Here is a 26,859-nt window from a genome sequence, read left to right as displayed (position 1 = left end):
GTGTTCTAGGGTAGCTCTATTATCACTTTTTCAGGACATTCCATTCTGTTTTCTGGAGTGGCTGAACAAGCCTGCATTCCCACCAAAAGAAGAGAAAGTTCCACTTTCTCGATATCCTTGCTTATATTTATTGTTTCCTGCCTTGTTACTTTATCCATTCTGAGTTGTATAAGTGGGATCTTAGTGTGGTTTTCATTTGTATTTCCCTGATGTCAAGTCAAGTGTTCCTGCTGATTTTCAATTTTGGGGCAGGTAGAGAAGATGGGATGTTGGAGATCAGGGAGCGAGCAGGTAACACTTCAGAATACTGTGTTATGAGAAATTCCACTTAACAATTATGAGAGAACAAAAGTGGAGGAGGACCTTCCACCTGCAGGGAATAACTCATGGATGTTTCGGGTGCTGATATAGCTAACTCTGTGTCACCTCTAGCATCCCCATGTTGGAACCAAATGTCTATGTGATGGAAAAAGGAGTTGGGGCTTTAGGGGAGCAATTAGGTCAGGAGATGGAGCCTCATGATGCAATCAGGAACCTTATACATCAGGATATGGAAAGCTCCATGCCCCCTGGCCCCATGCGAGGTGACAGGGAAAGGACCGGCTAGGACGTGGGTGCTCCAGACACCACATCTTCTTGCACCTGGACCTTAACTTCCCAGACTCCAGAGCTGTGAGAATGAGCGTCTGTTGTTTAGTCCATTGAAACTGGGAATGAGGGGACATCACCCAGAAACACTTAAACAGCGTCTCACCTCTTATTTGTCCTATACTAGTCTGTTATCTAGTCATTTGCAAATATTTTCTCCCATTATGTAGGTTGTCATTGAGTTTTGTTGACTGTATCCTTTGCTGTGCAAAAGCTTCTTATCTTGATGACGTCCCAATAGTTCATTTTTGCTTTTATTTCTCTTGCCTTCGTGGATGAATCTTGCAAGAAGTTACTGTGGCCAAGTTCAAAAAGGATGTTGCCTGTGTTCTCTAAGATTTTGATGGAATCTTGTCTCACATTTTGATCTTTCATCCATTTTGAGTTTATCTTATGTTTTGTGTAAGAGAATGATCTAGTTTCATTCTTCTGTACATGGCTGTCCAATTTTCCCAGCACCATTTATTGAAGAGACTCTTGTTTTTTCCAGTGGATAGTCTTTCCTGCTTTTTCGAATATTAGTTGACCATAGAGTTCAGTGTCCACTTCTGGTTCTCCATTCTGTGCAATTGATCAATGTGTCTGTTTTTGTGCCAGTACCAGAATGTCTTGATGATCACAGCTTTGTAGTAGAACTTGGAATCCAGCATTCTGATGCCCCCAGTTCTGATTTTCCTTTCAGTATTCCCATGGCTATTTGGAGTATTTTCTAATTCCACACAAACCTTAAGTTGATTTGATTTGTTCCAACCCTCTGAGGAAAGTCCGAGGTATTTTGATAGGAATTGCATTGAACGTGTAAATTGTCCTCGGTAGCATTGACATTTTCACAAAAGTAATTCTTCCAACCCATGGGCATGGAATATTTATCAATATTTTTGTGTCTTCCTCAATTTCTTTCAGAAGTGTTCCATAGTTTTTAGGGTATAGAAACTTTACCTCTTTGGTTAGGGTTAATTCTGGGTATCTTCTGCTTTTGGGTGCAATTTACGATTTTTTTGATGCCTTAACTTTTCTTTCTTTAATCTCAGGGCTAGTGTATACTAATGGAAGTGATTTATGGGCATTCATTTTGTATCCTGCCACACTGCCAAATTGCTGTATGAGTTCAATCAACCTTGGGGTGGAGTCTTTTGAATTTTCTAGATACAGTGTCATGTCATCTGTGAAAACAGAGGTTTTGAATTCTTTTTTTCTTTTTTGGTTTTGACTTCTTGTTTGCCAATATGAATGTCTTTTGTTTCTTTTTGTTGCCTTATTGCTGAGGCTAGGACTACTAGTACTATGGTGAATAGCAGTGGTGAGAGTGGATATCCCTGTCTTGTTCCTGATCTTAGGGGAGAGGCTCCCAGGGTTTCCCCATTGAGAATGATATTTGCTGCGAGCTTTTTGAAGATGGCTTTTAAGATGCTGAAGAATGTTCCCTCTATCCCGACACTCTGAAGAGTTTTGATCAGGAATGGATGCTGTATTTTGTCAAATGCTTTATTTGTTTCTATTGAGAAGATCCTATGGTTCCTGTTTTTTTCTCTTGTTGATGTGATCTATCATACTGATTGCTTTATGAGTGTTGAACCAACCTTGCATCCCAGGTATAAGTCCCACTTGGTCAGGGTGAATTATTTTGTTAATATTCTGTTGTGTCCTATTGGCCAGTGTCTTGTTGAGAATTTTTGCATCTGTGTTCATCAGGGTTATTGGTCTATAATTCTCCATTTTGGTGGAGTGTTTGTCTGGTTTTGGATTTAAGGTGATTCTGGCCTCATAAATAGAGTTTGGAAGTATTCTATCCCTTTCTATCTTTCAGAACAGCTTTAGTAAATAGGTATGGCTTCTTCTTTAAATGTTTGATAGACTTCGCTGGGAAGCCATCTGGCCCTGGACTTTTGTGTCTTGGGAGGTTTTTGATGATTGCTTCAATTTCCTCCTTGGGGGCAACCCTGGTGGTGCAGAGGTTTAGCGCCACCTGCAGCCCAGGGTGTGATCCTGGAGACCCTGGATCGAGTCCCACGTCAGGCAGTATGATGCCTGCTGCTCCCTCTCCCTGTGTCACTGCCTCTCTCTCTCTCTCTCTCTCTCTCTCTCTCTGTGTGTGTGTGTGTGTCTCTATTAATAAATAAATAAATAAATAAAATCTTTAAAAAATTTCCTCCTTGGTTATTTGCCTGTTTGGGTTTTCTATTTCTTCTCATCCCAGTTTTCCTTATTTGTGTTTTTCCAGAAAAGCATCCATTTCTTCTGGATTTCCTAATTTATTCGCATATGAGTGGTCCTAATATGTTTATAAAATCGTTTGTATCTCGTTACTATTGGTTGTGAGGTATTGGGACTTCATCAAGATTCAAAGCTATGCACAGCAAAATAGTCAACAAAACTCAAAGACAACCTATTGAATGGGAGAAGAATTTGTGAATGACCTATCAGATAAAGGGCTAATATCCAAGATCTATTTTTAAAAGTTATCTACGAAGAAACAAAAGCAAAAATGAACTATTGGGACTTCATCAAGATAAGAAGCTTTTGCACAGCAAAGGATACAGTCAACAAAACTAAAAGACAACCTACAGAATGGGAGAAGATATTTGCAAACGACATATCAGATAAGGGCTAGTTTCCAAAATCTATAAAGAACTTATTAAACTCAACACCAAAGAAACAAACAATCCAATCATGAAATGGGCAAAAGACATGAAGAGAAATCTCACAGAGGAAGACATGGACATGGCCAACAAGCACATGAGAAAATGCTCTGCATCACTTGCCATCAGGGAAATACAAATCAAAACCACAGTGAGATCCCACCTCACACCAGTGAGAATGGGGAAAATTAACAAGGCAGGAAACAACAAATGTTGGAGAGATTGCGGAGAAAAGGGAACCCTCTTACACTGTTGGTGGGAATGTGAACTGGTGCAGCCACTCTGGAAAACTGTGTGGAGGTTCCTCAAAGAGTTAAAAATAGACCTGCCCTACGACCCAGCAATTGCACTGTTGGGGATTTACCCCAAAGATTCAGATGCAATGAAACGTCGGGACACTTGCACCCCGATGTTTCTATCAGCAATGGCCACAATAGCCAAACTGTGGAAGGAGCCTCGGTGTCCATCAAAAGATGAATGGATAAAGAAGATGTGGTTTATGTATACAATGGCATATTACTCAGCAATTAGAAACGACAAATACCCACCATTTGCTTCAACGTGGATGGAACTGGAGGGTATTATGCTGAGTGAAATAAGTCAATCGGAGAAGGACAAACAGTGTATGTTCTCATTCATTTGGGGAATATGAATAATAGTGAAAGGGAATATAAAGGAAGGGAAAAGAAATGTTGGGAAATATCAGGAAGGGAGACAGAACATAAAGACTCCTAACTCGGGGAAATGAACTAGGGGTGGTGGAAGGGGAGGAGGGCGGGTGATGGAGGGGAATGGGTGATGGGCACTGAGGTGGACACTTGACGGGATGAGCACTGGGTGTTTTTCTGTATGTTGGTAAATTGAACACCAATAAAAGTTAATTAAAAAAAATAAAAAATAAAAAAATAAAAAGTTATCTACGTTACTTGCTGGTAAGAGGTGAGTTGAGGACCCGTACTCCTCCATGATCTTGCCCCCATCATTTATTTATTTATTTATTTTCAGACAAAGTGACAAAAGAGTTTGTGGGTAACAGATACAAAATCTCAAGAAGATTCTTCAGTGAGCACAAAGACTGACCAGGGGCTTGATCCCAGGAACTTGCATCATCATCTCAGCAGAAATCAAGAATTCATGGTTAAGTGAAAGTTTCCCCATGGGCATCATCCTTGGGCCACTTTTTTAAAGAATGCATTTATTTATTGTTGAGTGACACACAGAGACAGAGAAGCGGACTCCATGCAGCATGCCTGATGCTGGACTTGACCTCAGTACACAGATATCATGCCCTGAGCCAAAGGCAGACACTCAACAACTGAGGCACCCAGGTGGGATTGAGTCCCACATCGGACTCCCTGTGTGGAGCCTGCTTTTGCCTCTGCCTGTGTCTCTGCCTCTCTCTCTCTCTCTCTCTCTCTGTATGTGTGTGTGTGTGTGTGTGTATGTCTCATGAATATATAAATAGATTCTTTAAAAAATAAATAAAATGCAAGTAGGACAGGAAGTGCTACAGGATGTTTAAGTCTCCTGTTCTGTCAGGAACATTTACCAAACACTACACAATGAGGAGCACATTTGCAGGACAAGCAATTCCATGGCTTTTACATATCTGAGGTGTGAAGAGATGGAGGTGGGAATGCACTGATTACCTCACTGGATGCAGTATATTGGAGACACACTGATCCAGGAATAAGACATTCAGATCTCAGAGCCAACATCAGGTTCATAGAGACTCTTTCATTCAGAGATGGCTTCACAATGAGGAGGATGTCCTGTGGCTTCCAGACCTTCAGTGGAGACATTCACTCTGCAAACAGTTCAGGGATCTAGAAGGGGACCTATGTCATCAATGAGGATTAGGACTTGGGCCTCAGGTTCATACATAGCACAGTCCTGTGATGATGATCTGCTCCTTCTCTAGATGAGGCTTGAGTATGAAATACTCCATCTCATGAATATGCAAATTCTCCGTGATGCATTAGGATAATAAGTACAGGAATATCTGTGTCCTGAATCACCAACATCTGCACACCCTTCCTCCAGAAGCTCCTGTGAGCACAGTCCTCACCATGGACCACAGTTGGAGAATATTATTCCTGCTGGCACTGGCCACAGGTAAGGGACACCCCACAAATAAGGCTGAGGACAGGACCAGGCGCAGTCAAGGATAACTTCATCCCCTCTTGTTCCTCTTCACAGGTGTGCACTCTGAGGTCCAGCTGGTGCAGTCTGGGGCTGAGGTGAAGAAGCCAGGGGCATCTGTGAAGGTCTCCTGCAAGACATCTGGATACACCTTCATTAACTACTATATGCACTGGTTATGACAGGCTCCAGGAGCAGGGCTTGATTGGATGGGATGGACTGATCCTGAAGATGGTGCCACAAGCTATGCACAGAAGTTCCAGGGCAGAGTCACCCTGACAGCAGACACATCCACAAGCACAGCCTACATGGAGCTGAGAAGTCTGAGAGCTGAGGACACAGCTGTGTACTACTGTGAGAGACACAGTGTGAGAACCCACATCCTGGAAGTGTCAGAAACCCTGGTGAGAGCGCAGCTGTGATGGGTAATTGAGGAGTGATACAAACAAGGATTATCTGATTTCCTGATACCAACGTGTCAGGGGTTTTGGACAAAATATACTCTTGTGCACATCATTCTATCTACAAAGGTTTGAAGTGACAGATACACAGAAAGAATGATCCTAGTTAAACACTTTGCATAAAATTTTTTATTACATTTTATTTTATTTTATTTTTATAAATTAATTTTTATTGGTGTTCAATTTACCAATATACAGAAAAACACCCAGTGCTCATCCCATCAAGTGTCTGCCTCAGGGCCCGTCACACATTCCTCCCCACCCCCCGACCTCCTCCCTTCCACCATCCCTAGTTCGTTTCCCAGAGTTAGGAGTCTTTATGTTCTGTCTCCCTGATATTTCCCACACGTTTCTTTTCCCTTCCTTTATATTCCCTTTGACTATTATTTATATTCCCCAAATGAGTGAGAACATACACTGTTTTTCCTTCTCTGATTGACTTACTTCACTAAGCATAATACCCTCCAGTTCCATCCACGTTGAAGCAAATGGTGGGTATTTGTCGCTTCTAATGGCTGAGTAATATTCCATTGTATACATAAACCACATCTTCTTTATCCATCATCTTTCGATGAACACCGAGGCTCCTTCCACAGTTTGGCTATTGTGAACATTGCTGCTATAAACATCGGGGTGCAGGTGTCCGGCATTTCAGTGCATCTGTATCTTTGGGGTAAATTTCCAGCATGGCAATTACTGGGTCGTAAGGCAGTCCTATTTTTAACTCTTTGAGGAACCTCCACACAGTTTTCCAGAGTGGCTGCACCAGTTCACTTTCCCACCAACAATACAGGAGGGTTCCCCTTCCTCCACATCCTCTCCAACATTTGTTGTTTCCTGCCTTGTTAATTTTCCCCATTCTCACTGGTGTGAGGTGGGATCTCATTGTGGTTTTGATTTAAATTTCCCTGATGGCAAGTGATGTAGAGCATTTTCTCATGTGCATGTTGGCCATGTCCATGTTTTCCTCTGTGAGATTTCTCTTCATGTCTTTTGCCCATTTCATGATTGGATTGTTTGTTTCTTTGGTGTTGAGTTTAATAAGTTCTTTATAGATTTTGGAAACTAGCCCTTTATCTGATATGTCGTTTGCAAATATCTTCTCCCATTCTGTAGGTTGTCTTTTAGTTTTGTTGACTGTATCCTTTGCTGTGCAAAAGCTTCCTATCTTGATGAAGTCCCAATAGTTCATTTTTGCTTTTGTTTCTTTTGCCTTTGTGGATGTATCTTGCAAGAAGTTACTGTGGCCAAGTTCAAAAAGGGTGTTGCCTGTGTTCTCCTCTAGCATTTTGATGGACTCTTGTCTCACATTTAAATCTCTCATCCATTTTGGGTTTATCTTTGTGTATGTTGAAAGAGAGTGGTCTAGTTTCATTCTTCTGCATGTTGATGTCCAATTTTCCCAACACCATTTATTGAAGAGACTGTCTTTCTTCCAATGGATAGTCTTTCCTCCTTTATCGAATATTAGATGACCATAAAGGTCAAGGTCCACTTCTGGGTTCTCTATTCTGTTCCATTGATCTATGTGTCTGTTTTTGTGCCAGTACCACACTGTCTTGATGACCACAGCTTTGTAATACAACTTGAAATCTGGCATTGTGATGCCCCCAGCTATGGTTTTCTTTTTTAAAATTCCCCTGGCTATTCGGGGTCTTTTCTAATTCCACACAAATCTTAGAATAATTTGTTCTAACTCTCTGAAGAAAGTCCATGGTATTTTGATAGGGATTGCATTAAACGTGTAAATTGCCCTGGGTAACATTGACATTTTTACAATATTAATTCTGCCAATCCATGAGCATGGAATATTTTTCCATCTCTTTGTGTCTTCCTCAATTTCTTTCAGAAGTTTTCTATAGTTTTCAGGGTATGGATCCTTTACCTCTTTGGTTAGGTTTATTCCTAGGTATCTTATGATTTTGGGTGCAATTGTAAATGGGATTGACTCCTTAACTTCTCTTTCTTCAGTCTCATTGTTAATGTATACAAATGCCATTGATTTCTGGGCATTGATTTTGTATCCTGCTACACTACCAAATTGCTGTATGAGTTCTAGCAATCTTGGGGTGGAGGCTTTTGGGTTTTCTATGTAGAGTATCATGTCATATTAATAAGATAGATAAACCATTAGCCAACCTTATTAAAAAGAAGAGAGAGAAGACTCAAATTAATAAAATCATGAATGAGAAAGGGGAGATCACTACCAACACCAAGGAAATACAAACGACTTTAAAAACATATCATGAACAGCTCTACGCCAATAAGTAAGGCAATCAGGAAGAAATGGACACATTTCTGGAAAGCCACAAACTACCAAAACTGGAGCAGGAAGAAATAGAAAACTTGAACAGGCCAATAACCAGGGAGGAAATTGAAGCAGTCATCAAAAACCTCCCAAGACACAAAAGTCCAGGGCCAGATGGCTTCCCAGGGGAATTCTATCAAACGTTTAAAGAAGAAATCATACCTATTCTACTAAAGCTATTTGGAAAGATAGAAAGAGATGGAGTACTTCCAAATTCGTTCTATGAGGCCAGCATACCTTAATTCTGAAACCAGACAAAGACCCCACCAAAAAGGAGAATTACAGACCAATATCCCTGATGAACATGGATGCAAAAATTCTCAACAAGATACTAGCGAACAGGATCCAACAACACATTAAGAAAATTATTCACCATTACCAAGTAGGATTTATCCCTGGGAAACAAGGCTGGTTCAACACTCGTAAAACCATCAATGTGATTCATCATATCAGCAAGAGAAAAACCAAGAACCATATGATCCTCTCATTAGATGCAGAGAAAGCATTTGACAAAATACAGCATCCATTCCTGATCAAAACACTTCAGAGTGTTGGGATAGAGGGAACTTTCCTCGACATCTTAAAAGCCATCTACGAAAAGCCCACAGGGAAATATCATTCTCAATGGGGAAGCACTGGGAGCCTTTCCCCTAAGATCAGGAACAAGACAGGGATGTCCACTCTCACCACTGCTATTCAACATAGTACTGGAAGTCCTCGCCTCAGCAATCAGACAACAAAAAGACATTAAAGGCATTCAAATTGGCAAAGAAGAAGTCAAACTCTCCTTCTTCGCTGATGACATGATACTTTATAACATTTTATTGTGCAGATTTTTGCAACCTATTTGGACACAAATGGTGAAAATCCTTGAGGTCTTATCTGGGAAGTGTTGGAAATTGTTGTGCTACACAATCTGAGACTGTTGATTTGCCTGCAACAGGGTCAAAAATTTTCCCACTTGTATTGAAATGTGACAGTGTCCAGGGTGAGGTGCAGCTGCTGGAGTCTGGGGGAGACCTGGTGAAGCCTGGAGGTTCCCTGAGACTCTCCTGTGTGGCCTCCGGATTCACCTTCAGTAACTACAGCATGAGTTGGGTCCACCAGGCTCCAGGGAAGGGGCTGCAGTAGGTCACAACTATTAGCAATAGTGGAAGTAGCACAAACCACGCAGACGCAGTAAAGGGCCAATTTACTATCTCTAGAGACAACACCAAGAACACGCTGTGTCTACAGATGAGCAGCCTGAGAGCCAATGACATGGCCATGTACTTACTGTGCAAGGGACACAGTGAGGGGACCTCATTGTGAGCCCAGGCACAAACCTCCCTGTAGAAGGAGATCAGAACCACCAGGGGTGTGCACTCCTCACCTCTTGTGTCTTGAAGGCCCAGGAGCAGGTGCAGATGGAGCTTCTGGGAAGGTTTCCTGTCAGGGTCTGGGCTTCCTCTCCAAGGAGCACTTTCCCAAGGGAGTCTCTCTGACACAGGATTCTGTGCTCACCTTCTCAGTCTCTAACTTATAAAGTTCATTGTCATAGAAAGAGAAATATTCAAATGTCCATAAATGACAGTGACTCTTGCTTTGCTTATTCCTTATTTAGTTTCTGATTTGGAAACTTTGCTTGTTTTACTCAACAGCTCTTCTTATATGCACAAGGATATATTTGCTTAAACTTTCTTACTACTCTCCCTAAATATCAGTTTATTACTCATATCTCTTACTGCAACTTTTCCTTTATAACGTCCCAGCTGGGGATCCCTGGGTGGCGCAGTGGTTTAGCGCTTGCCTTTGGCCCAGGGCGTGATCCTGGAGACCCAGGATCGAATCCCACGTCGGGCTCCTGGTGCATGGAGCCTGCTTCTCCCTCTGCAATGTCTCTGTCTCTGTCTCTCTCTCTCTCTCTCTCTCTCTGTGACTATCATAAATAAATAAAAATTTAAAAAATTTTTTAAAAAGTCCCAGCTGTATACATGGATTACAACAGGTCAAACCAACTAGTGTGCATGGTTCTTTGAAACAGCATAAAGTACATTCTACTCATGACCCTACAAAAGCTCAAAAATCAAAAGGAGAGAAGACGTAGTGCTGGTATGACCTCAGTCTTGAACCACACTGACAGAATACAGATTAGAATTAGCCTGGGAAAGCAAGGAACACCAAGAAGTACATTGTGAGGAGTGTAGTCTAAAGAGCCCCCCCACACACACACACACGAGTACAATCCTTTATCACCTTCATCATTGTGTCTGTTGATTGCAGGGCAGGCCTCTAAGCAAGTCATAAGTGCTTGGATTTGGGATGGACACTGGCTCAAAATGTGTGTTGTGGGTCAGTGGTGGGGAGAAGGTCTTGCTCCAGGAGGGGCTTGTGTGGAGTCAGTGTCTATCCTGCATCAAAGGAAGAAATTCAAGGTTTCCTGCTGCATTTCCCGTGGGTTGGGCAGGAAGAGAAGAGGGAGGACTGGTGATCACAGGAGTAAGCAGGTGACACAAAAGATACGGTGTGATGAAATTTCAACTAAACTATTATGAAAACTGAGAGAAAAAAAGTGGAGGAGGATCTTCCCCCTGCAGGGAATAACTCATGGATCCTTCAGGTGCTGATATCAGCTCACTGTATGTGACCTCTACATCTCTGTTGGAACCTAACGTCCATGTGATGAGAGGAGGAAGTGGGGCCTTAGGGGAGCATTTAGGTCAGGAGGTGCAGTCTCATAATGGGATCAGGAACCTTATACAGCAGGACTGGGAAAGCTCCCCACACTCTCACCCCTTGTGAGGTGATGGGTAAAGGACAGGCTAGGACGGGGGCACTCTCCAGACACCACATCTGCCTGCACCTGGACCTCAGACATCCCAGACTTCAGAACTGTGAGAATGAATCTGTTGTTTAATCCACCCAGTCTGGAAATGCGGTGACATCACCCAGACACACTAAAACAGTGTCTTTCCACTTTTTTTGTCCTCTACAAACTGTTTCCAAGAACACACTCAATTTATGACAAAAGAGAACAGGAAACCCAAACTTGGACTCACTGTCCTCAGCCACCTTCAATACCCCTGTTCTTAGCAGCTATGCATCACGTTGGTGTAACACATTCTTCCTACTACCCTTGGGTTCTTTTGACCCATTAGTATCCTGGGATTCCTCCCAATTTACTACCTGAGCTGCTTTAACCCAGGCACATCTCCATGGAAATGGAGGTCTAAAACTTCATAATTTCCTGTCTGCTGCTCAAAATACTATACAGAATAATCTGGAGCAGCCTCCATCCTGCCCTCATCGTCACAGCTATATATCCCTATGACAACATCCACACCATCTACATCCAAAACGACGTTGATTTTCTACCCTGAACTTGCAATTCCTGTTCTCACAGAACTCTGAGTGATTTCCTTTGTGATCAGAATTAATCGATAAATATCTCTCATGTTCCAGGAACAAGCAAGCTCAGGAGCTTTAGTCCAGCATCTTAACTCCTCCTTCCCAATGCTGTTAGAGCAAACACCTTGTGGGGAATTCCCTCTGTTTTATATGCAGGGATTAAAATGGGGATTCTGGAATTTGATGTCAAAGTCAACTAAATTTATATCCTTCCCAACTCTTATCTCAGTCCTGTGGATTCATTTTGTGTTTGAGTGTATGTTGTACAATTATTAAATTATTTTGCACTAAGTAATGGCGAATGTGTGGTCCATGTACATATTGTCCCTAATTAGTAAATAGAGAGGAACCACCTCTCAACACATGACACGAGCTTTGGGCAAGAGGTTGGGCAACCTCCGCAAGGAAAAGAATTTTGGGACTATTATTATCACAACTCTATATCTTCATGCCATTGAGGAAGATGCACTTTGGATGGTGTGGGCAGCTGGCAGTCTCCCTGATGTACAGGATCCCCTCAGGGATGGAAACTGCTGGATCTGGAGACAGAACTGTACTCCTGTCTCATTTGGCAGGGTCAAAGAGACTGACCTGAGAAACCCAAAATTGAGGTGGATCAGACCAGGAAAATAGAATTGAAATTCCTTAATCATGGCATTTTCTCTAAGTTTCTCTCTTCCGCTGTTTGTACAAAACCCAGTTTTAGTTCCTGCTCCAGAAAAACATCTTTATGATAGAGTTCACATAGGGTGCTGGGTCTGGGTTCAGAGAGTGTCTGTGGGGTGTGCTGCATGCTCTGTGCTGTCTTGTTTGGGCTGCTATTTCCTCCAGGACAGGCATCTACACAGGCCATCCTTGCCTGCAGTGAGCAGTGTGTGGTGCCTGGCCAGCATGTGGTGAGTTTTAACTGGGTGTGTTCTGGTCTGCTTGATAGATGAGCCCTGATTCCCCCTCCACTAGAACTGAGGCCCTGATGAATTCTCTGGTCTGGAGATGTGGGTGGGAAAGTGTGCAGCCATTCAGGGAAACCATACGGTGTGACATCAAATAAGTAATAGTAGACCTACTCTATGATCCAGCAAGTGTACAACTGGGCATTTACTCTAAGAATACAAAAGTACTAAGATGCTTGGGTGGCTCAGGAGTTTAGTGCATGCCTTCAGCTCAGGTCATGTTCCCAATCAGGGGTTTGAGTCTCATATCGGGTCCCTGGGAGGAGCCTCTTTCTCACACTTTGTCACTGTCTTTGTGTCTCCCATGAATAAATAAATAAAATAATTAAAATGTAAAGTATTCTGAGACAACTGGGTGGCTCAGTGGTTGAGCATCGCCTTTGGCTTATGGCATAATCCCAGAGTTTGGGGATCGATTCCCACATCGGGCTTCCCGCATTTAGCCTACTTCTCCCTCTGCTGTGTCTCTGTCTCTCTCTGTGTGTTTTTCTCATTTATAAATAAATAAAGTCTTCAAAGAAATAAAAGAAAAAAATACAAAAATACAAATTCAAAGGGATACATGCACCTGGATTTTTACAGCAGCTTTATGTACATTAGTCAAACTATCGAAACTATCCATACATGGAATGAAATCTAAACCTTTTGGAACTATGGGGATGGAGGTAGCAAGTTTAATGCTAAGTGAAGTGAGTCAGTGAAAGTAGGGCAATCACTGTATTATTTCAGTCATGTACTGAATTTAAGAAAGAAAAAAACATGAGCAAATGGGAATAAAGTCGATACGTAGACCAAGGATATATACAGACAATGCTATAAAACTAGGAATCAATTACTAGAAGGAGTTTAGAAGAAACTCAAAAACATGGAGGTTAAAGGGAATCCTACTAAATGATGAACGGCTCAACAAGGAAATGAGAAAAGTACTAAAAATATTCTTGCACACTAATGAAAATGAAAGCATATCTATTCAAAACTGCTGCCATACAAAAAGATAGTCATAAGAGGGAAATAAATTGCACCACAAGTTTTCCTCCAACAATTTGAAAAAGAAAAACAAATAAACAAACTATCCTCACACGTAAAGGAATTGGAGAAAGAACAGCAGGTAAGCGCTACACCAAGTAGAAGAAGAGATATAATAAAGATTCTAGCAAAACTCAATGAAATAGAGACTAGATGAAATCTAGAACACATCAATCTTACAAGGATCTGGGTCTTTGAAAGAATTAATAAGCTATATACACACCTAGCAAGGTAATTAAAAAGGAAAAGCTGAAAGAGGAAGTAGAAAACAAGAAAATATCAATAAAATTGAGGAAATTGGGGCTGCTATCAAAATCCTCCCAAGAAAGAAACACCCAGGGCCTGATGGCTTCCCAGGAGATTTCTTCCAAACATTTAAAGAAGAAATAGTACTGATAGGACTGAAGCTGTTTCAAACGATAGAAAAAGAAGGATTACTTCTAAATCCCTTCTATGGGGCCAGCATTACCTTGATCCCAATACCAGACGAAAATACCGCCAAAAGGGGAATTATAAACCATTTTTCCTGATAACATGGATGTAAAATTCTCAACCAAGACACTAGACAACAGGATCAAATAATACATAAAGACCAGTATTCACCGTTACCAGGTGGGATTTGTCCCTGGAATAATACGGTGGCCCAAAATATGTAAAACAATGAGTGTAATAGTACACATCAATAATAAAAAAGACAGGGACTCCTGAATGGCTCAGTGGTTTAGTGCCTGCCTTCGGCCCAGAGCATGATCCTGAAGTCCCAGGATTGAGTCCCATGTAGAATCCCTGCATGGAGCCTGTTCTTCTGCCTGTGTCTCTGACTCTCTCTCTCTCTCTCTCTCTCTCTCTCTCTCTCTCTCTCTCTCTCAAATAATAAATAAATAAAAAATAAATAAATAAATAAATAAATAAATAAAATCTTAAAAAAATAATAGAAAAGGCAAGACGTATATGGTCCTTTCTCTAAATGCAGAGAACTTATAGGCCAAGTTACAGCACGCATTGCTGATTAATATTCTTAAAGTAGGGAATCCCTGGGTGGCGCAGTGGTTTATCACCTGCCTTTGGCCCAGGGCGCGATCCTGGAGACCCGGGATCGAATCCCACGTCGGGCTCCCGGTGCATGGAGCCTGCTTCTCCCTCTGCCTGTGTCTCTAACTCTCTCTCTCTCACTGTGTGCCTATCGTAAATAAATAAAAATAAAAAAAAAATTCTTAAAAAAATATTCTTAAAGTAGAGGATAGAGAAAACATTCTTAAATGTCTTAAAAGCTAATTATGAAACGTTCAGAATGAATCTCATACCAACTGGGGATCAAAAGAGCTTAAAAAATGTTCAGGGGGATCCCTAGGTGGCGCAGCGGTTTCGTGCCTGCCTTTGGCCCAGGGCGCCGTCCTGGAGACTCAGGATCGAATCCCACATTGAGCTCCCGGAGCATGGAGGCTGCTTCTCCCTCTGCCTATGTCTCTGCCTCTCTCTCTCTCTCTCTCTGTGACTATCATAAATAAATAAAAAAATTTAAAGCAAAGTTCACGAAGTTCAGGAAGACAGCGGAGGTGCCCACTCTCACCACTTCCGCTCACAAAAGAAGTATAATTCCTAGAATCAACAATAATACAACAAAATAAATAAAAAACATTCAAAATGGCAAAGAAGAAATCAAACTCTGCTTCTGTAGAGAGCATGATATTTGTATGTAAACTCCAAGAGATACCACCTAAAATTTCTATAAATGATATAGCAAATTAGCGACATGGCAGGAGAGGAAACCAAGGCATAGAAGACAGCTGCATTCCTACACACTAACAATGATACTGATAACAGAGAAAAGAGTGTATTGAACTCATTTACAATGGCAACAACCATAGGATATATAGGATTAAACCTAACCAATGAGGTCAAGGATCTGTACTTTAAATCTAGAAAACACTTATGAAAGAAATTAATGAAACACAAAGAGAGGGAGAACATCCAATGCTCATGGATCAGAAGAATAAACATTTTGAAAATGTCTAAGTTACCCAGGACAATCTAGACATTGAATTCAATTCCTGTTAAAATACCACAATCTTTCTTCCCAGTGATGGAACAAATAATCCTAAGATTTCTACAAAATCAGAAAAGATCTCCATTTGCCAGAGTAAGGTTTACAAAAAAGCCAAAGCTGGGGACATCAGAATGCCCGATTTAATGCTTTATGAAAAAGCTGTGATCATTAAGACAGTCTGGTCCTGGCACAATAACAGACACAAAGATCAACAGAACAGAATAGAGAACCCAGAAATGGACCCTTAAATGTATGCTCAATAATCTCTGACAAAATAGGGAAGAATATCCCTTGGGAAAATAAAACAGTCTCAAAAATAATTGGCATGGTGAGAATTGAACAGCCCCTGTAGAACAATTAAAGGGACAAATCTCATATGCAAGTAAAGAAGATAAATTCAAAATGCTTAAAAGATCTAAATGTGAGATAACAATCCATCAAAATCTCTGCGAGGAGAAGAGAGGGAACAACATTTTTTAACTTAGCCACAGCAATTTCTTGCAAGGCATATCTATAATGGCAAGGGAAACAAAAGCAAAAATGAATTTTGGGAGCTCCATCAACATAAAAATGCCCTGCAGAGGAAAGGAATCTGATAAAAGAACAAAAGCACAACACATAGAAGGGTAGATGATATTAGCAATTGACATATCAGACAAAGGGCTTTCTATCAAACATGTATAATGAACTTATCAAAAACGACACCCAAGGAAAAAGGAACCCAGTAAAGAAACGGGGAGAAAACATAAACAGAAATTTATCCAATAAAACGTACATATGGCCAACAAGTCCATGAAAAAATGCTCCACATCACTTGCTATCAAGGAAAAGCACATCCACAATCATCTGTCACTTTACACCACAGAGAATAAAGAAAATTAATACAATAGAAAAATAACAAATGGTGGAGGGACGTGGAGAAAGGGGAACCCTCTTGCACTGTTGGTGGGAATGTGAACTGGTGCAGCCACTCTGGAAAACTGTGTGGATTCCTCAAAGAGTTAAAAATAGATCTGCCCTACGACCCAGCAATTGCACTGCTGGGCATTTACCCCAAAGATACAGATGCAATGAAACGGCAGGACACCTGCATCCCAAAGTTTATTACAGCCATGTCTACAGGACCAAATCCTTGGGTAAGCCATGATGTCCTTTGACAGATGAATTGATAAACATATGAGGTTTATATATACAAAGGGATATTTCTCTGTCACCAGAAAGGATCAATAGCTATTATTTCTTCAAGGTATATGGAATTACAGGGTATTATGCCAATGGAATAAGTTAATCGGAAAAGGACAATCATCATGGATTCACTCATATGTGGAATATAGAAACAGTAAAAGGGATCGTAAGGGAAGGAGGGAAACTGAGTGGGGATAAATCAGGAGGAAGACAAACCATGACAGATTCCTATCTCTGGGACTCGAACAAAGGGGTGCAGAAGGGCAGGTGGATGTTGGGACGTGGTCCCTGGGTGATGGGCACTAAAGAGGGCATTTGATCAGATGAGCACTTGGTGTTACTATATGTTGGCAAATTGAACTTAAATAAAATATTGAATAAATAAATGAAAAATAAATTATTGAAGAGAGATAATATTATGAGCAATAACATGCCAATATATTCAGCAATCTGGAAGAAATAGATGCCTTCCTATAAATGTAGAAACAATGAAATCTAAAACAGGAATGAATGGAAAAGCTGTACAGACCCAAAAACCCAGAAATGAAAATCAGATATATTTAAAAGTTTTCTAACAATCAAAAATCCAAGGACAGATGGCTGCCCATGGGAATGCAACAAGCACTTAAAATAATTTAATACTTATCATGAAAATGTTTCAAAGATAGAAATTAAAGGAAACTACCAAACTCATTATCCAATGGTAGCATTTCCTTGACCTCAAAAGCAGACAAAGATCCAACTGAAAAGGAGAATTACAGACAAATATCCTTGATGGATATGGATGCAAAATTCTCACCAAGATCCTAACTAACAGGATCCAACAGTACATTAATAGGATAATTCATCATGACCAAATTCGCTTCAATTCTTGTATGCAAGGGTGGTTCAGCATCAGAAAATCAAACAATGGGATTTGACTCATTCATAAAAGAAAAGATAAGAATCATTTTGTCCTTTCATCTGAAGCCCAAAAATATTTGTCAAAAGATACTATACTTTCCTCATAAAAACCTTTTGCGGTGTAGACATACGGAGACATTCTCATCACAAAACCTACCTACAGAAGACACATGGAGAATATCATCCTCAACAGGAAAATTTGAGAGCTTTTCCCCTAAATTCAGGGACAGGACAGGGATTCCCACCCTCACCACTCTTCTGCACCATAGTACTAGAAGTCCTAGCTTCAAAAATCAGAAAACCAACAGATGTAGAAGTCGTCTAAATCATCAAAGAAAAAACTCAAACCTTCGCTCTTCACACATGACACAATACTTTAAGTTCAAATCCAAAAGATTCCTTTGAAACAATTGCTAGAACTGATACCTGAATTCAGCAAAATATAGTACATGGAAAATCAATACAAGAAAGACAGGGGCTTTTCTATATAGTGCAAATGAAACAGAAAAAAAGAAAATCAAGGAGTGGATGTAATTTATAATTTCACCATAAATAATCAGATAATGAGGAAAAAACCAACGAGGGATGGATGGATAGACTAAACATACCAGAACACTTATGAAAGACAGTATGGAAGACACAAGAGCATAGAAAATATTATTTTCATAGATTAGAAGAATGAATATTGATAAAATACTTATGCTTCCAGAGAAAGCTACACATTCAAAGCCATCCGTATAAAAATATCACCAGCATTGTTTACAGATCTAGAGCAAACCATCATGAAATATTAGGGAACCAAAAAGACCTCAAATATCCAAAGCAATCCTGTTAAAGTAAAGCAAACCTGGAAACATACTGATTCTGGTTGTCAAGGTAAATTACAACGTTGTGATCATCAGGACATTATGGTACTGGCACAAATTCAGAAAAGTTTGAGAACCCAGAAATGGACCCTGAAATCTAAGGTCAAAAAACCTTGACAAAGCAGGGAAGAATATGCAATGGAAAAAGAAAATCTCTTCAACAAATTGTGTGGGGAAAGTTGGGGAGACACATGCAGAAGAATGAAAGTGGACCCCTTTCTTATATCATTCACAACAATGGACTCAAAGTTGATGAAAGACCTAAACGTGAGTGAGGAAACCATCATAATCCTCAGGAGAACACAGAGGCACCTTTTCTATCTCGGCTGCAACTACTTCTAGATGTGTCTCCAGAGGCAAGAGAAAGAAAAGGAAAATGAACCATGGCGATTTCATCAAGGAAAGAGCATTTTCACAGCAAAGGAATCATTTGGTGTAATTAAAAAGCAACCTACAGAATGGGAGAAGATATTTTGTAAAGTCTAATCAGATTAAAGGCTCAAATTCAAATCTAAAATAAACTTATCAAGTTCAGCAGCCAATCAGAATTGGGCAGAAATTGTGAACAGACCTCCTGTCCTGTCCTGAGATCCTGCATCACACCATATATTAGGGAGCTCATCCACAAGCAAGAAGCAATTCTTTTGCTCTCCTAGATTTGCTATATATCAAATGAAATATTACAACAAAGAATTTGACAAAAAGAGGTAAAGCTTTTATTCCCCTAAATCAAAGATTTCCATAGAAATTAGGCAATAATAAAATATAAGGTATTAATATCATTCAACAGAAAGAAAAATAATTTGCTTTTATATGACATTGTCATATAAATGGTGAATGAGGACAAACCTTACAAAAAAGAGTTGAAGTTAGTAATGAGCTCAAGGAAAATACAGGATATGAATCCAACATACACATTAAAGCTAATTTCTACACACTAACAACAAATTATCACTATACAATTTAAAAAACAATCCCCTTTACAAAAGTAACAAAAATAATATTTATGATTAAAGTTCATTACGGAGAGAAAATAATTTTTAAAAATGACCTATATTAATGATAGAGTTTTTAAAAGGCACAAAGGCAAAGATAAATACGTAGATGGATTAGAAAATCATAAATCCACTGTATCACCAAAAGAAAGTGATGAACAGTTGTGAAGTAATGCATGTATATAACTTCTAAAGTATTGAATCGAGTCTGGAGCTGACTATATAGCCAGAGTACATGCAAATTGGGCCCACCCTCCACTGATTAAACCAGCCCAGCCCCGACCCTGCAGCTGGGAGAGCAGCCGGAGTCCCAGGATCCCCAGGTGACCCAATTCAGTGCTCACTACACAACAGAGATAAACTACCATGGAGTCTGTGCTCAGCTGGGTTTTCCTTGTCACTATTTTAAAAGGTAATTCATGGAGAACCAGGGACATTGAGTCTGTGAGTTGAGGTGAGTGAGAGAAACAGGGGATGTGGGACAGTTTCCTGACCAGGATGTCTTGTGTCTGCAGGTGTCGAGGGTGAGGTGCAGCTGGTGGAGTCTGGGGGACACCTGGTGAAGCCTGGGGTGTCCCTGAGACTCTCCTGTGTGGGCTCTGGATTCACCTTCAGTAGCTACTGGATGTACTGGGTCCGCCAGGCTCCAGGGAAGGGGCTCCAGTGGGTCGCATGGATTAGGTATGAAGGAAGTAGCACAAGCTACGCAGACGCTGTGAAGGGCCGATTCACCGTCTCTAGAGACAACGCCAAGAACACGCTGTATCTGCAGATGAACAGCCTGAGAGCCGAAGACACGGCCGTGTATTACTGTGTGAGGGACACATTGAGGGGACCTCAGTGTGAACCCAGACACAAACCTCCCTGTCGAAGGGGATCACGACCACCAGGGGATGCACACTCCTCACCACTTCAGTCTTGAAGGACCAGGAGCAGTTGCAGATGGAGGTTCTGAGCAGATTTACACTGGGCTTATGGGTTTCCTCTCCATGGAGCAGTATCCCCCAGGGAGTCTCTCTGAACACTTGGTTATGTGTTTACTTCTTCAGTCTCTTTCTTAGAGACTTAGAAATTCAGCTATAGCACCTGCACTTACTTATACTTAACTTTTCCTGACCCGAAATATTCATCTATGACAAATAACTCTATTCACATCATCTGAACATTTTCATGAGTCCTAGTGATGCTCACTGTGGATCAAAGGACCCCAAGCTAATATGCTGTCTTGCACATAATGGTATAGAGGAATCTGCAATCAACACAAGGGAAAAGAGACATTCTAGAAAAATGTTAATAATGGCCTGAGAGTGAGAGAGATTCCCAGCATGAAATTGGAGGGGTGTGGACGCAGAGGTGATTCACACACACACACACAAACACACACAATCAGTAGAGTATAAGATTTAATCATCTTCATCTTCATGTCAGATGAGAGCCAGGCTGGCCTCTCATCAAGTCATAAATGCCTGGATGGTGCCAGGAGGTACACTCGCTTAGGGTGTGTGTTGTGCGTCAGTGTTGGGGACGGAGTCCTGCTCCAGGATGGGCCTGTGTGGAGTCAGTGTCCCAACTGCTTCTAAAGAAGGAACCCTGGGTAATTGTTTGAGTTCTTATCTTTGGATGGAGGAGAGGCTTGTGGATGGAACGTCAGGGAGCTAGCAGGCAGTAAAGAATGCACATGGTGTGAGGAATAATTTCACTAAATAAGTATCAAACTGGAAGGACAAAAGAGAGACGTGGTCATTTTCAGTAGACAAAATTCTGAATCCCATGGAAAGGAGATGAATAATATATGGAAGCAGCATGAAACACAGAATGACAATACAAATAACTAAGATCCTACCAGATCTCAGATGGAGGCTGTCCTCTCCCCACTGTCACCAGCTGATCATGTGTCATGTGTCCTCCGTGTACTCAGAGACCAGAAGCTTCTATTGGATGCATGAGGATCCTTAAGGTGAGGAGCTTGAAGGGTCTTCCCCCTACAGGGAATAACTCGTGGATCCTTCAGGTGCTGACGTCAGCTCACTTTGTGTGACCTCTACCATCCCCATGTTGAACATAATGCCCATGAGATCAGGGGAGGAGGTGGGGCCTTTGGGGAGCACTTAGGTCAGGAGGTGCAGCCTCATGATAGGATCAGAGCCATTATAAACCAGGACTGGGAAAGCTCCCTGCACCCTGGTCCCATGTGTGGTGATGGGGATAGGACGAGCTAGGATGTGGGTGTTCTCGAGACACCACACCTCCACCTGGACCTCAAACGTCCCAGATTCCAAAGCTGTGAGAATGTTTGTTGTTTGATCTGCCGAGTCCATATATGATGTTCCAGCAGGGGCACAGGCTAATCTCTACTTATTTTTCTTTGTTAAGTTGAATTTACCAGGGCGGGGCAGGAGGGCAGATGAGTAGGGTTCTCAAGACACCTGTCCCCATCAACTTACCTAGGTAACTTTTAAATAATCCTCAAAACCTACTAATCCCACTTGAAATTTATTTTTTAATAATAAATTTATTTTTATTGGTGTTCAATTTCCCAACATGCCGAATAACACCCAGTGCTCATCCTGTCAAGTGCCCCCCTCAGTGCCCATCACCCATTCACCACCCCCTGCCCTCCTCCCCTTCCACCATCCTGAGTTCATGTCCCAGAGTTAGATGTCTTTATGTTCTGTCTCCCTTTCTGATATTTCCTACCCATTTCTTCTCCCTTTCCTTCTACTCCCTTTCACTATTATTTATATTCCCCAAATGAATGAGACCATATATATTTGTCCTTCTCAGATTGACTTATTTCACTCAGCATGATACCCTCCAGTTCCATGCACATTGAAGCAAAAGGTGGGTATTTGTCATTTCTAATGGCTGAGGAATATTCCATTTTATACATAAACCGCATCTTCTTTATCCATTCATCTTTTGATGGACCCCAAGGCTCCTTCCACAGTTTGGCTATTGTGGATATTGCTGCTATAAACATCGGGGTGCAGGTGTCCTGGCATTTCATTGCATCTGTACCTTTCGGGTAAATCCCCAACAGTGCAATTGCTGGTCAAAGGGCAGGTCTATTTTTGACTCTTTGAGGAACCTCCACACAGTTTTCCAGAGTGGCTTCACCAGTTCACATTCCCACCAAAACTGTAAGAGGCTTCCCGTTTCTCTGCATCCTCTCCAACATTTGTGGTTTCTTGCCTTGTTAATTTTCCCCATTCTCACTGGTGTGAGGTGGTATCTCATTGTGGTTTTGATTTGTATTTCCCTGATGGCAAGTGATGCAGAACATTTTCTCATGTGCATGTTGGCCATGTCTATGTCTTCCTTGTGAGATTTCTCTTCATGTTTTTTGCCCATTTCATGATTGGATTGTTTGTTTCTATGATGTTGAGTTTAATAAGTTCTTTATAGATCTTGGAAACTAGCCCTTTATCGGATATGTCATTTGCAAATATCTTCTCCCATTCTGTAGGTTGTCTTTTAGTTTTGTTGACTGTATCCTTTGCTGTGCAATAGCTTCTTATCTTGACGATGTCCCAATAGTTCAATTTTGTTTTTGTTTCTTTTGCCTTCGTGGATGTATCTTGCAAGAAGTTACTGTGGCCGAGTTCAAAAAGGGTGTTGCCTGTGTTCTCCTCTAGGATTTTGATGGAATCTTGTCTCACATTTAGATCTTTCATCCATTTTGAGTTTATCTTTGTGTTTGGTGAAAGAGAGTGGTCCAGTTTCATTCTTCTGCATGTGGATGTCCAATTTTCCCAGCACCATTCATTGAAGAGACTGTCTTTCTTCCAGTGGATCATCTTTCCTCCTTTATCGAATATTAGTTGACCATAAAGTTGAGGGTCCACTTCTGGTTTCTCTATTCTGTTCCATTGATCTATGTGTCTGTTTTTGAGCCAGTTCCACACTGTGTGGTACTATTTTCTGGATTTTAAAACATATACATGTGCAGAAATGTATTAAAGTGAAAGGAAACATACCTTCATCAAGATGTTATTTAAATTTAATATCAACTATTATAATATTTCATTTGGATTATTTTTCTTCTTGTTAATGCCTAAAAATGCCTCCTTTGATCATCACCTTTCTCTCATTCGGGAGATTCTCTCTCCTGTGTAGAACAGATGTTCCTGAGTAGCTTGTTTTGTTTTCCTGTTGCAAGACAGACTTAAATATGTTTTTCCAGCATTGGAGTTGTGTTAGAGTCTAGTGTTCTGGAAGAGGCAGTGTCTCAAGGTCAGTTTTACTTTTCTAATTCTGGTAACTATTACCTGGAATTTCTGAAAGTTTTGTCTAAAAAGTCTAATATTTTTTATGTAAAGAGCATTAAATTTTGCTACGTATAAATTTTTGTAACCTAACAGTGAATCAATATTTTCAATCAGTTCCAAGGGCTTCCTGTTGTTCTATTCAAGTGTTACAATAAATATTTGTAGAAAATAGTCAAAAAATAATAGAAAAGACAAGGAGGGATGCCTGGGTGGCTCAGAGGTTTCGTGTGTGCCTTCGGCCAAGGGCATGATCTTGGAGTCCCAGGATCGACTCCCACGTCAGGCTCCCTGCATGGAGCCTGTTCGCCTTCTGCCTGTGTCTTTAACTTTCTTGCTCTCACTAATCCTCTCTCTGTCTCTCATGAATAAATAAATAAAATCCTTAAAGAATAATAGCATTCCTTTCTTTGTCGTAGGATTAAAGAAAGGTTATGATAAAATGATTAGTTAATTTACATTCACTTGTAGCAATTACATGAGAATTTGAATTTTGTCGTGTGTGGGTGTGTCCATTCCTGTGAATGATGGTACAGTTAGATGCTCCTACCCCAAGCTGAGCAAATCAGCAGATCCGCCCCCGGAGCATCCAGGCCCCTGCAGACATAGAGCTCCATAGTTACTGTAGGAGCTGAAAACAGGGCTCCAGAGCTGGCCGCTGCCACTGTGGTTGTTCCTCCTGGGGCCTCACAGGGTAAACAACCCCCACTGAGCCTCACGGTGGCCTCTCTGGATAAGCAGCTATACATCACTCACTGAGCCCTACACCAGGCAGGGGGCTGAGCAGCTGCCCAAGTGCTAACACCTGAATATCAGCACAACAGACCCCTCCCCAAGAAGACAAGCCTGATGGACAGGGGCAAAACAAATTATTGACAACAAGCACTGGAGTGTTCTAGGGGAAGTCAAGGGACTTACAGTATAAAGAATCAGAGGATACTCCCACTTGTTTTGCTTTGTTTTTTTTTTTTATTTTTGTTTGCTTCCTCCCCTCATTTTCTTTTTTCTCTTTTTCTTCTCTTTTTCTCTTTTTTCTTCCTTTTTGCTTTTTTCTTCTTTTCTTTTTCTTATTTCTTTCTCATCTCTCTTTTTCCCCTTTTCCCAATACAACCTGTTTTTGGCCACTCTACACTGAACAAAATGACTAGAAGGAAAACCTCACCTGAAAAGAAAAAAAAAAAACAGTCCTCTATCCCACAGAGTTACAAAATTTGGATTACAATTCAATATCAGAAAGCCAATTCAGAAGAACTATTATAAAGCTATTGGTGGCTCTACAAAAAAAGCATAAAGGACTCAAGAGACTTCATGAATGCAGAATTTGAATCTAATCAGGCAGAATCAAAAATCAATTGAATGACATGTAATCCAAACTAGAAGTCCTAACGATGAGGGTTTTGGAGGTGGAAGAATAAGTGAGTGACATAGAAGACAAGTTGATGGCAAAGAGGGAAACTGAGCAAAAGAGACAAACAATTAAAAGATCATGAGGATAGATTAAGGGAAATAAGTGACAGCCTGAGGAAGAAAAACCTACATTTAATTGGGGTTCCTGAGGGCACTGGAAGGGAAAGAGGGCCAGAATATGTATTTGAACAAATCATAGCTGAAAACTTTCCTAATCAGGGAATGAAACAGGCATTCAGATCCAGGAAATAGAGAGATCCCCCCCTAAAATCAATGAAAACCGTTCAACACCTTGACATTTAATAGTTAAGCTTACAAATTCCAAAGATAAAGAGAAGATCCTTAAAGCAGCAAGAGACAAGAAATCCCTGACTTTTATGGGGAGGAGTATTAGGGTAACAAAAGACCTCTCCACAAAGACCTGGCAGGACAGAAAGGGCTGGCAGGATATATTCAGGGTCCTAAATGAGAAGAACATGCAACCAAGAACACTTTATCCAGCAAGGCTCTCATTTAGAATAGAAGGAGAGATAAAGAGCTTCCAAGACAGGCAGGAACTGAAAGAATATGTGACCTCCAAACCAGCTCTGCAAGAAATTTTAAGGGGGAACTCTTAAAATTCCCCTTTAAGTAGTCCAATGGAACAATCCACGAAAATAGGGACTGAATAGATATCATGATGACACTAAACCCATATCTTTCAATAGTAACTTTGAACATGAATGAGTTTAATGACCCGATAAAAAGGCGCAGGTTGTCAGACTGTATAAAAAAGCAGGACCCATCTTTTTGCTGTATATAAGAGACTCATTTTACACAAAAGGACACCTACAGCCTGAAAATAAAAGGTTGGAGATAGGCCACAGTAACTTCTTGCAAGATACATCCACAAAAGCAAAAGAAACAAAAGCAAAAATGAACTATTGGGACTTCATCAAGATAAGAAGCTTTTGCACAGCAAAGGATACAGTCAACAAAACTAGAAGTCAATCTACAGAATGGGAGAAGATACTTGCAAATAACATCAGAAAAAGGGCTAGTTTCCAAAATCTATAAAGAACTTATTACACTCAACACCAAAGAAACAAACAATCCAATCATGAAATGGGCAAAAGACATGAAGAGAAATCTCACAGAGGAAGACATGGATATGGCCAACAGGCACAGGAGAAAATGCTCTGCATCACTTGCCATCAGGGAAATACAAATCCAAACCAAAATGAGATACCACCTCACACCAGTGAGAATAGGGAAAATTAACAAGGCAGGAAATCACAAATGTTGGAGAGGATGCAGAGAAAAGGGAAGCCTCTTACAGTGTTGGTGGGAATGTGAACTGGTGCAGCCACTCTGGAAAACTGTGTGGAGGTTCCTCAAAGAGTTAAAAATAGACCTGCCCTATAACCCAGCAATTGCACTGTTGGGGATTTACCCCAAAGATTCAGATGCAATGAAATGCCAGGACACCTGCACCCTGATGTTTATAGCAGCAATGTCCACAATAACCAAACTGTGGAAGGAGCCTCGGTGTCCATCAAAAGATGAATGGATAAAGAAGATGTGGTTTATGTATACCATGGAATATTACTCAGCCATTAGAAACGACAAATACCCACCATTTGCTTCG

General features: G+C 40.9%; 1 gene segment (V, D, J or C); it reads left to right on the top strand.

Moving 5' to 3' along the window:
• The first annotated feature begins 19,926 nt into the window (after positions 1 to 19,926).
• Positions 19,927 to 20,482, top strand: LOC140599263 (immunoglobulin heavy variable 3-74-like). The segment is given in 2 exon segments: positions 19,927 to 19,972; positions 20,076 to 20,482. Coding segments are annotated over 2 exon segments (453 nt in total).
• Positions 20,483 to 26,859: the final 6,377 nt, after the last annotated feature.

The sequence above is a fragment of the Vulpes vulpes genome, chromosome 6 (genome assembly GCF_048418805.1).
Source record: "Vulpes vulpes isolate BD-2025 chromosome 6, VulVul3, whole genome shotgun sequence".
NCBI lineage: Eukaryota > Metazoa > Chordata > Mammalia > Carnivora > Canidae > Vulpes > Vulpes vulpes.
The sequence above is the reverse complement of the archived record's forward strand: the minus strand, read 5'-3'. Positions and strand labels throughout refer to the sequence as shown.